The 13,914-nt window shown below is 34.0% G+C and overlaps 2 protein-coding genes across 2 annotated transcripts in view; one reads left to right on the top strand and one right to left on the bottom strand.

Annotated features, from left to right (window-relative positions):
- Window positions 1-1,419, bottom strand: part of LOC117099996 (inhibitor of growth protein 4-like) — a 9,500-nt gene extending 8,081 nt beyond the window's left edge. Inside the window, exon 1 of the mRNA XM_033239522.1 lies at window positions 1,295-1,419. Within this exon, the coding sequence (XP_033095413.1) occupies window positions 1,295-1,331 (37 nt within the window). The 5' untranslated portion in view covers window positions 1,332-1,419. The remainder of the gene's footprint in view (window positions 1-1,294) is intronic.
- A 95-nt stretch (window positions 1,420-1,514) lies between these two features.
- The window catches only part of LOC117099994 (lymphoid-specific helicase-like), a 46,834-nt gene continuing 34,434 nt past the window's right edge, over window positions 1,515-13,914 (top strand). The window contains exons 1-12 of the mRNA XM_033239520.1: window positions 1,515-1,671; window positions 4,926-5,040; window positions 5,729-5,979; window positions 6,605-6,787; window positions 7,453-7,690; window positions 7,852-7,916; window positions 8,745-8,861; window positions 9,349-9,477; window positions 10,060-10,242; window positions 11,421-11,635; window positions 12,379-12,504; window positions 12,770-12,872. Of these exons, the coding sequence (XP_033095411.1) occupies window positions 4,935-5,040; window positions 5,729-5,979; window positions 6,605-6,787; window positions 7,453-7,690; window positions 7,852-7,916; window positions 8,745-8,861; window positions 9,349-9,477; window positions 10,060-10,242; window positions 11,421-11,635; window positions 12,379-12,504; window positions 12,770-12,872 (1,716 nt within the window). The 5' untranslated portion in view covers window positions 1,515-1,671; window positions 4,926-4,934. The remainder of the gene's footprint in view (window positions 1,672-4,925; window positions 5,041-5,728; window positions 5,980-6,604; window positions 6,788-7,452; window positions 7,691-7,851; window positions 7,917-8,744; window positions 8,862-9,348; window positions 9,478-10,059; window positions 10,243-11,420; window positions 11,636-12,378; window positions 12,505-12,769; window positions 12,873-13,914) is intronic.

The raw sequence follows: 13,914 nt of genomic DNA, 5'->3' as shown, positions 1-13,914 counted from the left end.
CACATATATTAATGTTTAATTTTGTTCACTTTAAAACACTGACATAAAACATGAGTACATACTGTAGACCTAATTATAAAAAATTCAAATAGAAAAACCACATTATGATTTTTTTAAATGTAAAAAATTTATTTTGAATCCGACTAAAATCAAATGAATGCACGATGGCATGCATTTCGATACTATTTTCTTCAGAACCACGCCCAAGAATTAGGCCTACGTTAAAATTAGGTGGGGTGCAGCATCTAGTATCAATTATCCACAATAGGAACAATTGGTATTGTTGAGTGACAGACTTCAGTCCTTCATATTTGTTCGACCATTGGGGGCTATGTTTGAAACCCGTCAATGACAAGGATGCATCCAATGACGTGAATCACCAGTGACATGTCGGCCCTTTTCAAATATTTACTTTAATAATACTAATTAGTCATAATAACGATAATAAAGGTGATAACAACAACAATATTAATAGTAATATTTATTTTAACAATACTAATAATAGTAATAATATGGTAATAATAACGATATTTAAATATCTATTTTAATAATACTAATTAGTAATAATAACATTGAAGGTGACAATAGCAATAATAACAGCAATAATAAATTAAAGATAACGTTTATTTTTATAATAATATTTAGTAATACTAATTAGTAATAATAATAATAATTATGATACTTATAATACTAGGCCTACTTAGTAATAATAGGGTAATAATATCAATAATAAAGGTGACAACAACAACAAAAACAATAATAATATGAGAAAAATACCAATAAAACACCAATAAAAATATTTTTAAAATTACTATTAATATTAAAATAATAATACTAAGACTAATATATAATAATAATATGAATAAAAAAAATCGAGAATTTTTTATTATTTATGCCATTTATGGTAACAATAATAATATCAGCAAAAATTTAAACAATGTTAATGTTAAGACTAATAATTAATATTAAAACTAACGGTAATAAAAACAACAATAATAACAACAATGACACCAATTATAACAGCAATAATAATAATTGTGGCCGAGTTGACTTGTGGCCGAGTTAACTTGTGGCCAAGTTGACTGCAGCCGAACTTTTTGTGGCCGAGTTGACTTGTGGCCGAGTTGGATCGAATTCAAATGACCACCCGCCGATTCGCGGTCTAGACTAGCACAATTAATTGCCTAAACACCATTGTATGCACAATATCATCTCAATTATATAATCATTATTGTTAAAAGAACTTATATATTATTATATATCTTTCCAAGTTGCTATAATTAATTTCTCTTACTGTCTAAATACTGCTCGAGATACAATGCCATCGCCATCTTTGCTTTCGATTTGCCATCTAATTCCCGCCCTCAGTCGCTTCAACTGTAATTTTATAGCGTTCAAGCCGCGGAGACGGGAACCAGAAATTCTGGCAGAATCATTGATCACGTGATAATTTAAAGGCTACCAAAACATTGCAGACGAACTTAGCGCGGGAAATCTTGATCGAAAGCAGATGTGAACTGCATGCTGCTGTGCGGTGATTTCCACACGCCGCCATCGCACACACACACACACACACTGTCAGTGTCTGATTCAGCTTGAGCGATTGTATGAGTTTATGCGCCTATCTTCTGCTAGCTAGGCTAGGCTAGTTCAATTGGCAAGTAAAACCAGGTAAAAACAACCTGTTGATTTTTCTTGTTATTAACTCCTAAATAATTACTAAATCATACTTAGAAATTAATGGAAAAAATAGCTAGGCCTAGGCCCCTAGGCTAGTATAGTAATTAAATTATAGGCCTAAAAAGCCTTGGCCTAGCTAGGAGGAGTATGAGTAGGAAGAAGGCCTACCTAGGACTGGGAGGCTAACTAAAATTGTACCACACCCTACCTAGCCTAGCAGCCTGGCGTAGCCATAGCTAGCTAGGCCTAGTTGTCAATGTTAGTAATAATAGCAGTACTCAAGGCTAGGCAAAAACAACAACAATAATAGTACAGTAATAATATTAATAATATGATAATTCACTTGCCGTTTTATTGTAAGTTATCCGACTACCGTATATATTACTTTTCACATTGAATTAAGCCCATGAAACAACATACTGTATATTCTTCTTCACAATGAATTAATTACATTCAAACATCTATTGGAACGTAAGTCAGCAGAACAGTGTCAAGTGTCAAAACAGCGTTTTGACACTATTTTTTAAAATGTCAGTGCATATTAATGTTATGTATTGAAATTTTAAAAAAATACAATGCCCCTCCCCCAGTTTGAAAAATTCTCGATCCGCCCCTGTTTAATGGGACTAATTAAAATGGTTTACGTTCTACTATAACTTAATGCTTGTTCCAAATTCAAATTTTATTTTCAGATGAAACATGAATACAAAGAGAGGTGAAAACCTGCCATGCAAGGATTGTCAAAAAGTTTAAGATGAAAACTATCAAGTGACTCTCCAAACAGAATCCACACAAACAGAACAAAATCAAGCATAATAAAACTAATACAATAAATGAATAAAACCAACTGTCATCTCACAATGCAATCAAATTTTCAATTGATATCCTCATGATGCTTGGAATACATCTTGATCGGGGAGCAACCTCGTGGTTTACAGATTTCAATCAAATTTTCCAAAATTTATAACTTCACTTTGAATTAAAAGCTTGTACTGTGATGTTCCCGGTGACATTGTGTTTTCTTATTATATATCACAAATTGTTGGTCTTAAAATTTTTCAGTAGGTCATTATTCTTATTCGTAATTTTGTTTTTAATAATTCACAATCACATGGATTATGAAAAACCTGGATTTCACCATGATGGGAGGATACTACTATAATGTAATATGGTGGTGTTTTTTTTAATAATATAAAAAGTATGATTTGAAAATAAGTTACATTGCATACTCTTTGTTTCTCGTTGTTTTAATAAAATTTCAACATTAAAAAACATACATGAAGTCATTACGGTAGCTTGATGCCTATCAAATAACTAATAAAAATTTACCAAAATTCATCAAATATCTGTAGCTTCCACCCCTGTGGCCCCTAGGCAGCTTCTCCCCCGGAAAAATGAGGCTTGCGAGCTGAAAATATCAGCATGTTCTTTTCATTTTACTTGCGTCATTTGTTGAATGAACACACTTGACAATGTACAATACTAGGCCTACACGTGTATTTTCTGTAAGATATTTAATCATTACGAATAAAGTAAAAAAAGCAAATATTTTTAATGTTTTATTCAAACACTAAGAAAAACAACATTGGCAGTAATACTTTTAATCAAATTCCATGCTGTGCATGTGTCTACGATAGTGTTTTACTTTTAGTTATCCATGGAGGGCATTTTATATTGTTTATTCTCCTAAAATTTTGTAATGATGATAATAATATTGATGCAGAAAGCATGTGGAATAAACAGCTCGCTCATACGTTATGGTCATGTAGAGTGAAAAGAATATAAATAGGACTAGAAATTGCAAATTGCAAGTGAAGTGCTGCGAAGTACAACTGCATATAAATGTTCTTCGAACAAAATTATTTATGCGAGTCAAGTGAAAATAATGAATAATAAAACTATAGATGTGTATAAGAGACAGAATAATATGAGACACGACCCATTGTCTATATTAAAACACTTCTCATTGGGTAGCAAAGTGGTAATTTTTCATTTTTGTCAAAAAGTGTCTATAGTGTAGTGAATTATGGTTTAGGTTTTTTTAATAAAGTTTCAAATATTTCTATGTATGTGGAAGATGTAGTTGATTACCGAAGGTTACAATTTTTATTTTGAAGACTGCATGATCTAGGAAGTGTACATTTTTTTATGGGGCAAGTTTCCAAGGGCGGGTTTTCTAGGGGCGAGTTGACTGCCAAAGAGTGTTGCCAAAGTGCGAGCCAGCGTGTTATTGTGCGAGACATCGCAAGTGTGAGCCAGCGAGCCATGACGTCACGACAATAGATAGAGACGTTAGCCAGTTGTGCGAGGTATCGGCTGAGATTTGTGGAGTACAATTCAAAAAACAACTATAGGTTTAATAATGAATTATTGAGATGTTAAATAGGCAATGTTAGCTATCAAAGAGCGACGTTGTTTTTCATTGGGACCTTCGTCCCTTCAAGGCTAGGCCTATACCATCCTAGCTAGTCTAGGCCTAGAGTAGGATAAGGCTAGCGCGACATGTGGACGTTGGTACGAGTAGGTTAGTCTACAAACGTCGCCTAAATTAATTGATTTTACCCGGCAGAACGAAAGAAGGAAACTCCGCTTTTCAGTCGTCTTATGCAGTCGTTTTTTGACAATGACCTTTCAGAGGTCAAATTGCTGTCAAGAATATGAATTGGCTGCTTCGCAGCAATTATTTCCAGCTCATCAAAATGATTCAAATATTTATTTAATTATTAAAATACACACTACAGTAGCAAATTTAATTATGTTTATAATTAGAATGGTAAAATTATAATTAATTTCCCATTTATGAATGTCAAACCTCCCTGTCGTAAACTTTCACAAAAATTCATTCAACCAATTCAGGGATTATCCCTGTGCGTTGCTTTGTCGTCAGTTGGATCGCGTTCAATAATGGCTTTTTAAAGAATAGAAATGCCTTTGTTTGTAAAAAAAATTGTTTGGTCAAGTTAATACGTATATTTATCTGTGTGCTGGCTCTCATGGTAGCGGCTTAATGAGAGTCTCCCGACCATCAATTTGTCATGATTTAATTTGTTTATGTCGAGAATATTTGTTTGTTATAATTTTCGTCAAATAAAAAATTCTGAGTTCCGAGTTCTAATGTATTTTTAACTTGACTATATATAAACACTTGCATTTTTTGGGGGATTTGATTTGCGTACACCATGGATTCAGTGAAGTATCTCAATAAATTATTTTTTTTATTAACAAATGTCAATTTATTACTCTAGTTTAGCATCATGGGTAATTCGGAGAAGAACTGTTCAGACTCGCCAGTGAAACCTGACATCATGGATTCAACTGAGCCTTCCGAGACTGCATGCACTGTCAAGCTACCAAACCAGGGTAAAGCTCTTTCTTTTTGTCAACAATGAAGGATTAAACTTGCATAATTGTTTCCTCATTTATTCCATAGCAAATGTACTTTCAATTCTCATAATTACTATATTTTTCTGCTTATCCTATTATTTTTTTCCAATCAGCATTCTTTATTTATAGTTTATCGTTTGATATAATTCATCATTACATCATCTGTCATCCACCATTGGTTGATTAGTATACTTTAAATTAAAATGTTTTAATAAACAAAAATCTACAAAATTGATGAAATGAAAATGAAACTACATTATCAAAGCACTGGGCCTTTCAACCATGCATATTTGTAAAGTATAAGCAACATCAAATTTGGTTAAAACTTCAGTTTTAACTATCAACTCAAGGCATATTCTGGTTTCCAGAGACTGTACAGTACATGTGCTACAACACAATTTTCAGGTGAACACAATTTAATTAACTGTAATATACAGTGAAACGTGGAGGAGAGATCGTATATAAGGATGCTGACATGAGGATGATCATTCTTGAGAATTATGATGATTAGAATGAGGATGATCAGGGTAATGCTGGTGATCAGGATGATGCTGGTGAAGGTTGGAGGTGAATATGGCTATGATCATGTCGTGATCATAACAATAGCAATTAATATCATTTAAGCCTACTGAACAACGTTGCCATTTTGAAAAATTTAATTCAGAACAAGACAAGATCAAGCCAACTGGAGAAGGAGCTGTCAAGGATATTAAGCTTGAAGAAAATATTCATATCAAAGTTGAGGAGGATACAAACCCTGCTAGCTCATCCTCGGAGCAAGGGAATATTGAAAACTATGATAATGACCTGGAGAATGTTAAAACAGAATCTGGACTTATAACTGCAGATATGCTGGAAGAGGAAAAGAAACTGCACGATGAGGCCAAGAATGAAGAGAAAAAAAGAAGAGAAGAGGTAAATGAAAATATATTTTGGTAGAAATCACGGGGGTGAATAAAGTCTAGACAGAGGATTTTCTACAATTTTAATGTGCGATTAGAGGCAACATAAGCACTCTATGAGATCAACAGCTTCATAAAACAATTCAAGGATTACCGGTAACTAGTTGGGTCAAGTCGCAAGGGTGAAATAAGGTTAGGTTTAGGATGGCACTTTTTCGTTATGTCGAGGCAAGGCACTTTATCTACATTGATTCTGTCGACCTAGGAATTATTGATTGAATTGTAATAAAGTAAAAGATTAAGATGCAGTGCGCAGATCCATAAAGTATTACTGGAGTAGATATTTTCACATTTTACTCAACTTTCAACACATTTGTGTACTGTGTGCGTACAAAAATTATGTTCTGAAAATAACTGCCATGAGATAAAGTAGATTATACATCGTTTAAACTCTTCAACATGACTTTCATATATGTCTTTGATACATTAACAAAATAGAATTTTAGAGAAATTGTATAGAGAAAAAAATCATCCAGTTACAAAAATATGAATAAAACATAAGCAAAGCCTTTTATTTTTTTGTCTGTGTATTAATCAAATGCTTTTTAACATAATTTGTTATGTTTATTATGTTAAAGGCTATGGGTGAACATTGGCAAAAAGAACTAGATGAGCAGCGTTACAAACGTTTACAACATCTTTTACAAAAGAGCAATATATACTCCAAGTTTCTGTTAGCTAAAATGGAGCAACAGCAGAAACAGGAACTGGCAAGACAAGAAAGACAGGCGAAGAAAAAAGCATTGGAAGAAAAGGCGAAGGTAAATTAGCTTTTTAAGTTCTTTATTTGATTTTAAAAGCACATTAGGCACATAAACCTAGTCCATTTTCAGTTTTTATTGGTGATATTTAAATGTTTTGCATATAAGTCTAGGATGAAAAATAATTGTAAGGTTTGATGTTATATTTACAGTATTTTTTATGTTTACAGCACTAAAGCATTTGAAATAAATTTGGTCATTTTTATATTAGTAATTCTATGATAATAAATATTGCACTGTATAAAATATATAAATTTATAATATCTACCATAAATTTTTAAAGTCTTTTTATCTTCTAAAAATATTTTTACTAATCTAATTGTTAATACAAAGGAGTTTGTGTATAAGTTTATCAATGTACAATATTTGTATTACAGTATGTGCTAGGATAGGATAGAGTATTTCGGTGTGAATCACAGTTGTCTCATCCGAAAGACTGACTAACTTGTATTTCAGCCCTCCAGCTGAAACACAAGGAAAGCAGTGATGGGAGTTGAACCAGGTACCTAAATATCTCCACGGTTCAGCATCCTAGAATCCAGATGACGAGAACTCAGTGTTCTCGCATGCGGCGATGTCTTTCATGTCACGTCATTATGTTCTAGGTTCTACTGTCGTAGAATTGAAAGCTTCCCATTGTAAAACTACTACTACTTTGTTTTTAGGCTGAAGCAAAGTCCCAACCTGAAGTGATGTCTCCCATAAAGAAATCAAGGAGGATAGAGAACAAGCTGACTGAATCTGCCGACAGCAGCCAATCAGAAACAGACAGTCCTAATCATGTTACTAGAAATCCATCAGGAAAAATAGCTAATAAGGCTGTGTCAACTCCATTACGGAAAACACGGAGAGGTCAAAATGCTGTAGAAGTCAATCAGATGGATCATGTTGAAAATAAGAAACGTAAAGATTTTTATTTAAACTTTGTTTTGTTGGGTGTATTTAATTCAATTTTAGTTTTATGGTTTTTTTATTGTATATTTATGCAATTTAATTGTAAATACATTTGTTATTCCAGTTACCACAGTGTGATAACCAGTTAAGTTCCTAATTTTATTTTTCAGCTTCAAAGAGAGGCAGGAAGAGAAAGAATGAAAGCTACAACATTTCGGACTACCTAGACAAAGAGGTAAATCATGTGCATTGATTATTGCAGCCATTGGAATTAGCGTCGGCAGTGCCAAGGTATTTGCCATGATACCCAAGCTTGCCTTAGGCAAGATAAGCTTATGAATTTACCATGAATCCATAGTGAATGAAAATCAAATCTTTAATAACTTGTAAATGTTTAGTAGTCATCGATCGGGATTGTTTGGGTATTTTTTGTTAGTGATGGCGTTGGTAAATGTGTTTGAATAAAATTAAAATTGTATTTTGTGAAGATTGAGCATCGTATAAAAATTCAGTCTTAGTGCTTAGAAGATTTCCTTTCTGATTTTCATGGTAAATGAGTGCTTTTAGCAGGGATGCTCCATGTTTTGGTGTAGTAGTAGGAGTCCCATGTGCATTGATTTGCTGTAGATTCGAGCATGTATTGGCTAGTAATGGCTTTTAAAACAGGTGAAATTCCTTTGTTTTTACAAATGTTTGTTTGGTCAAAAGCTTGTTTTAACATGAATATAAAACTTACGGTTTTGGAAAGATATTCATGGGTACATTCATTACATTCAGGCTGAAGCTTGCTGAAATTTAAAATACGAACACTGCCGAGGCATTTTTAATTTACCTCTGCAATCTTTTGCCGAGGTCAATTTTGAGGGCTGTTAATATATCTTAATGTTGTACAGGGAATACACGCAGGTGAATTAAAACAGGGATATACTGTATTCAAGCATGCTTGAATAAAAGCAGTATTTTATGCAAGAATGCTGTATGGATGGGGTTCTTGGTATGTACTTAATCAGCACAAGGAATGTAGGACACTTACTTAATTGTTTTATATATTGTTTTCTTGTAGGAACTGGCAGCAAAAAAATTAAAAACTGATCAAACACATATAGATGCAAAAGATGTAAAACAGAAGCCTACAGAGGCTATGGAAGTTGAACAGGGAAGGGAAGAAAAAGAAACTATGGTAAGGATCAATGATTTATTATGTAGGAGTATGTGGCGCAGCATGTAAGGCATTGGATTTCTGATTGTGAGATCAGGAGTTTGAGATCGACGCTTGTCACATTGCTTGTGTCCTTGGGTAAAGCACTTTACCTAAGTTTGCCACTCTCCACACAGGAATATGAATGAGTGCATGGTAGGATGGTGTGGCGTTGGATGTAAGTGTCTGTGCATGTAATAGGGATAATCCCCAGAGAGCAGAGAAAGTTGCACAAAAATATGCTGGTTTGCCAACTTACTATTCAGTGACCAGGGAAATACTGATGCCAGCTCCTTTGTATAGTGTATTCTCCAGAACGTGCCATATGAATTCTGATTAAAAAAAACAACTAATTTAAAGTAATCAAATTATTATTTTATTGATTGAATACTACTGCTACAACATGATAAAGATGTATACGAAGTTGAAGAAACTTTGTAATAGTTACGATAAATAATTAATCTTTTAGGCTGATGAAAAATACAAGGACACATTTCGAAGAAGGATCAAAGGCCAGAAGGTGTCCGACCGTCAGCCAAAGCTTTTCACAGGTGGTGTGATGAGACAATACCAACTGGAGGGTCTAGAATGGCTAAAGGTAAGAAGTTATAATATTACAATATTGCCCTATGAAGACAGTAAAGTTTTATTTTTAATGCAAGTCAGCTCTAAAGTGTATTAAGAGATTTTCCATATTTATGCACTATAAAAAACAGAATTATTGCTATTATTATATTATATTATATTATTATTAAACAATTTTTTAAAAATTTTTTTGGTTATTTTATGTCAAGTCAGACAGTGTATGACATCATCGTCAATTGCCTGGATGGTATTAAAGATATACTGTATGTATATACGACTGACGTGATTCCATTGAAAAGACAACGCGCACAAATTTGTTTTTGATGGTTATCCACTCAGTCGGCCACTAACAAGTAGCAGATAGAGCGGTGTCATCAAGCAGGCACAGAAATCAGATCGACTGTCGTATAATGTAGTATGTGCCTGCCTCTAGTCTCATAAAAACTTAGGTCTTTGAATCCTTGGATTTTCTAAGATTCACACAAAAACTTGAAAGCTAAAATAATGACACTACCCAAGTTCCAGCTTTAATCCAAATAAGACAATCACTACAAACTTTTATTTTAATCTTAAAATTGTTTGGTTCTGGTTCTAGGTATTATATGAGAATGGAGTAAATGGTATACTTGGTGATGAGATGGGCCTGGGGAAAACCATCCAGTGCATTGCCCTATTCAGCCACATGCTAGAGATGGGTGTTCCAGGGCCATATATGGTCTGTGCCCCTCTCTCTACTCTGCCTAATTGGTTTTCAGAGTTTACAAGATTTGCTCCAAAGGTAAGGAATTCATGGACCAAAACAAAAACATTAAACTTTCATATTGTTTAAACACAACCAAACAGATAGTCTTGGGTGATCTAGGGTGGGCTTTTTTTGTTTACAAAAAATGTATATTTTACCAAAAAATGACCAAAATACATTTCAATTTTTAAATATTTAGTTTCACATCTCTTCTCTTTAGCTTCTGTGACTTAGAAGCAAATAGGGAGCTTTTGATTTGTGCAACAATGCGACGCTAGAACGGAGTCACTCATGCGTGACCGTCCTACCTGGCGTCCTACGTTCTCTGCATACATAGATTTGGCCACATTGCGTTCCAGAATCTGCTCGACGAAGTGACCTTAACGTTCTCGCATGCGCAGATGACTTTTAGTAACGTCATTGCATTCTACGTCCTATTGTTGTCGTGCAACCAAAGCTCCCTATTGGTATTATGACACTTCTAATGTAAAGTTTTCAGTTAGAAACTATCTAGATTCTAATAAAAGATCCTCTTTAGTTTTGAAAGTAGGTGGAGCCATATTAGTCAGGTATAAGTTATGAAACACTGTAACACTTTAACTATAGTATTTAATCACACAAGCTTTCACCACCACTCTATGCTGGCTTCATCAGGCGCAATCTGACTGCACCAGTGATGATGCCAGCATAGACTGCTGGGCCGTTTCAAGGCAAAGCAACGTTACTGCACAAAAATGTAACAGCAGTTACTTTGTTTTGCCATAATAATAATAATAATAATGCCTGATTATTTATATAGCGCCAGTTTCAAATTATATGATCAAAAGCACTGAGTGTTATTACCCCTGGTCACTGGATAACATACAATGGCAAACCAGCACAAAGTGCAACATTCTTTGCTCCCTGGGAAGTATACCTTGTCATGCGCTACTTGCTTAGTGCACGAAACTAGTACATTCAATGCCACCACATCCCACCACATACCCATTTGTACTACTGGGTATAGAGAGAGACAAACCAAGGACACAAGCGACTTGCACAGTGAGACTTTCGAACCCCAGATCTCGAGGTTGGGAGTGCAAGCCACTACCGATGTGCCAACCGCTTCTACGGCTGTGCTGGTGAAAGCGTGTATGAATAAATTAAACACTATAGTTAGTCAATAAAGTGCTACCATTGTTTTATTTTATTTACATATTTGGTTTTGTCTTCAGGTTCCTGTTATTTTATATCATGGAACAATACCTGAACGTGAGCTGAAACGACACCAGATTCGTAAGCATAAGAATGAGTTTGGAACTCAGCCGGTTGTGATCACATCATTTGAAATTGCAATGAGAGATTGTAAACACCTGAACCACTATCTCTGGAAATATATAATTGTTGACGAAGGACATCGTATTAAGAACATGAATTGCCGTCTGATCAGGTAGGGTTAGTTTATAATATAATTATTTCAAGTTATTGATTATGTTTTAATTTTGCCATATATTTCATGTAGTACTACAATTACTGCTTTTTTTTTTATTCATAGATTGTGTGTACATTATTATTTCAATATATGTATTGTATTAATAATAAATAGATTAATATTTTTTTATTTTCTTAACTATTTATCAATAATTAAAATTAGCTCATTTGCTGCATACAAGTACCATAATTTCAAAGATAAATACTATTAACAGTGCACTTAGAGTCAAAAAAACAAATTACCGATTGTAGAGAGTATTATGTTAGTAGCTTAGCTCAATCGGCTAAACTGGTGGTAGCCACTGTGTGTGCGCTGAATCATAGAGATTTCTAGGTCACCGGTACAATTCCCAATGCTGCTGTCCTTGTGTTTAGCTAAAGGGCTGAAATACAAGCTAGGATAGCACACCATGATAAGACGATGAAGCCGTTAGTTAAAGAACGCAGTACACTCTTCGGAAAAGAGTAAGGGATTGTCTCCCGGTGTACTGCCCAATTCACCACAAGGAGGAACCCACTGGAAACAAGTCTGGGTTTAGTTGGTTATCCTTGGTGTTATTCACACGTTTGCGCTACAATTACAAGTCAAAAAAAAGTATCAAGAGTACAAAAAAATCATGTAATACTTTTATGAATGTTCACATCAATTGCATCAGCAAAACAAATATATTTTGTTACTTCAACATCGCCTTTTGATTACAGAGAGCTGAAGACATACCGTTCTGCTAACCGGCTTCTACTCACTGGTACCCCACTGCAAAATAACCTCTCTGAACTTTGGTCTATGCTGAACTTTCTTCTTCCAGAGGTCTTTGATGATCTAAACACGTAAGAATTGATATTTTCAAATCTGCCTGGCAGAGGGTGTTGTATGTGAAGCAACTGTTTTTTGCTTTTATCATTGTAAAACAATTTATTTTAAATACTAGTACTGAGTTTTAACAAAATTTAGAACAGTCTGATTTATCGTTTATTCTTGCTATACAAATGTCAATTATTTTTGAATACCAGTTTCCTGTTAGTGATTTTGTGGCTGTAAGTTTATATCCACGATGTTTAACTGATTAAAATGCAAAATATGTTGCTTCTTCAGGTTTGAGTCATGGTTTGATTTTAATTCATTCTCAAGTCATGAAGATGAGGAAGCCATTGTTGCCAAAGAGCGAGAGCAGCATGTAATCTCAATGATGCATCAAGTAAGATTCTCTTCTGAAGCATTTTTTAATTCCAAAAGTAATTGTATTCAGAAACTTATGCTCGTATTCTTAAAACAAACATTAGTCGAACCTCGAACTAGAACTTCATTTAGTCTAGTTGCAACTTAAACTTATATTTGTATTCATAAGCAACATAGTCGAAGTTCTAACTAGGCCTAAATCAATTCTTAGTTGTAGTTCAGCTGAAGACGGCTGGCAAGCAACTACTATCAAACTAACTAATGAAAAGAGCTTATTTTATCAGCAGACAAAATTTTAGAGATCCGGAAACGTGGATGAATATTGAGCTGCTGTCTGTCGTACAAATACATATTTCATAATAGACCATCATTTGCTTAATTAATTTTCTATATCAATTGTTAACATATAACGATAGAGAAATTGAACAGTCACTGAAAATTCGCTTTTTTTAGAGAAATATTATAGTTCAGCCCGAAAGAGTGCCATCTTTGTTGCTGTTACAGTGATGTTAAGTGACCGCAACGCAAGGGAATTTCATTCTAATGTTCAGGAACTATCACATGCGCCTAGCAAAACAGATTAATTTCATGTTTTGAAAGCTAAACTTAATGTCTTTTTTCTTGAATACACCGAAGATACATCAGACCTATTTATACAATCGTTTTTATTCTTTCAGTCTATCATGAGTTACAAAAAATACATTTTAGTGGGGTAAATATTTCAAGTTGTCGATTTAGTCCGACCCTAGGTTGACTAAAAAATCGGCCTGGAGGTATCATTTTAATTGAGGTTCGTGTGATTTAGTCGTAGTGCTAGTCAAAGTTTCGTTTCAAATATACAAAATGACGTAATTTTGAAGTTTTACCTCAAACTACGACTAAAGTTCGTTTTAAGAATACTGGGGTTAGACTCAGAAATACTGAAGTGTCTGGTTGGAGCAAATAGTTTTACCATTAGTAAGTATGATGTATATTGTACATGATTTTATGACAATGAAGTAGCCTTATTTTGTATCTGTATAATGATACATTAGCAATCAAAATTCCAGCCCTGAAACGTA

This window comes from Anneissia japonica, unplaced genomic scaffold, assembly GCF_011630105.1.
Source record: "Anneissia japonica isolate Jap-2015-1 unplaced genomic scaffold, ASM1163010v1 scaffold256_len832006_cov191, whole genome shotgun sequence".
Classification (NCBI taxonomy): Eukaryota; Metazoa; Echinodermata; class Crinoidea; order Comatulida; family Comatulidae; genus Anneissia; species Anneissia japonica.
This window is presented reverse-complemented; position numbering and strand designations above follow the sequence as displayed.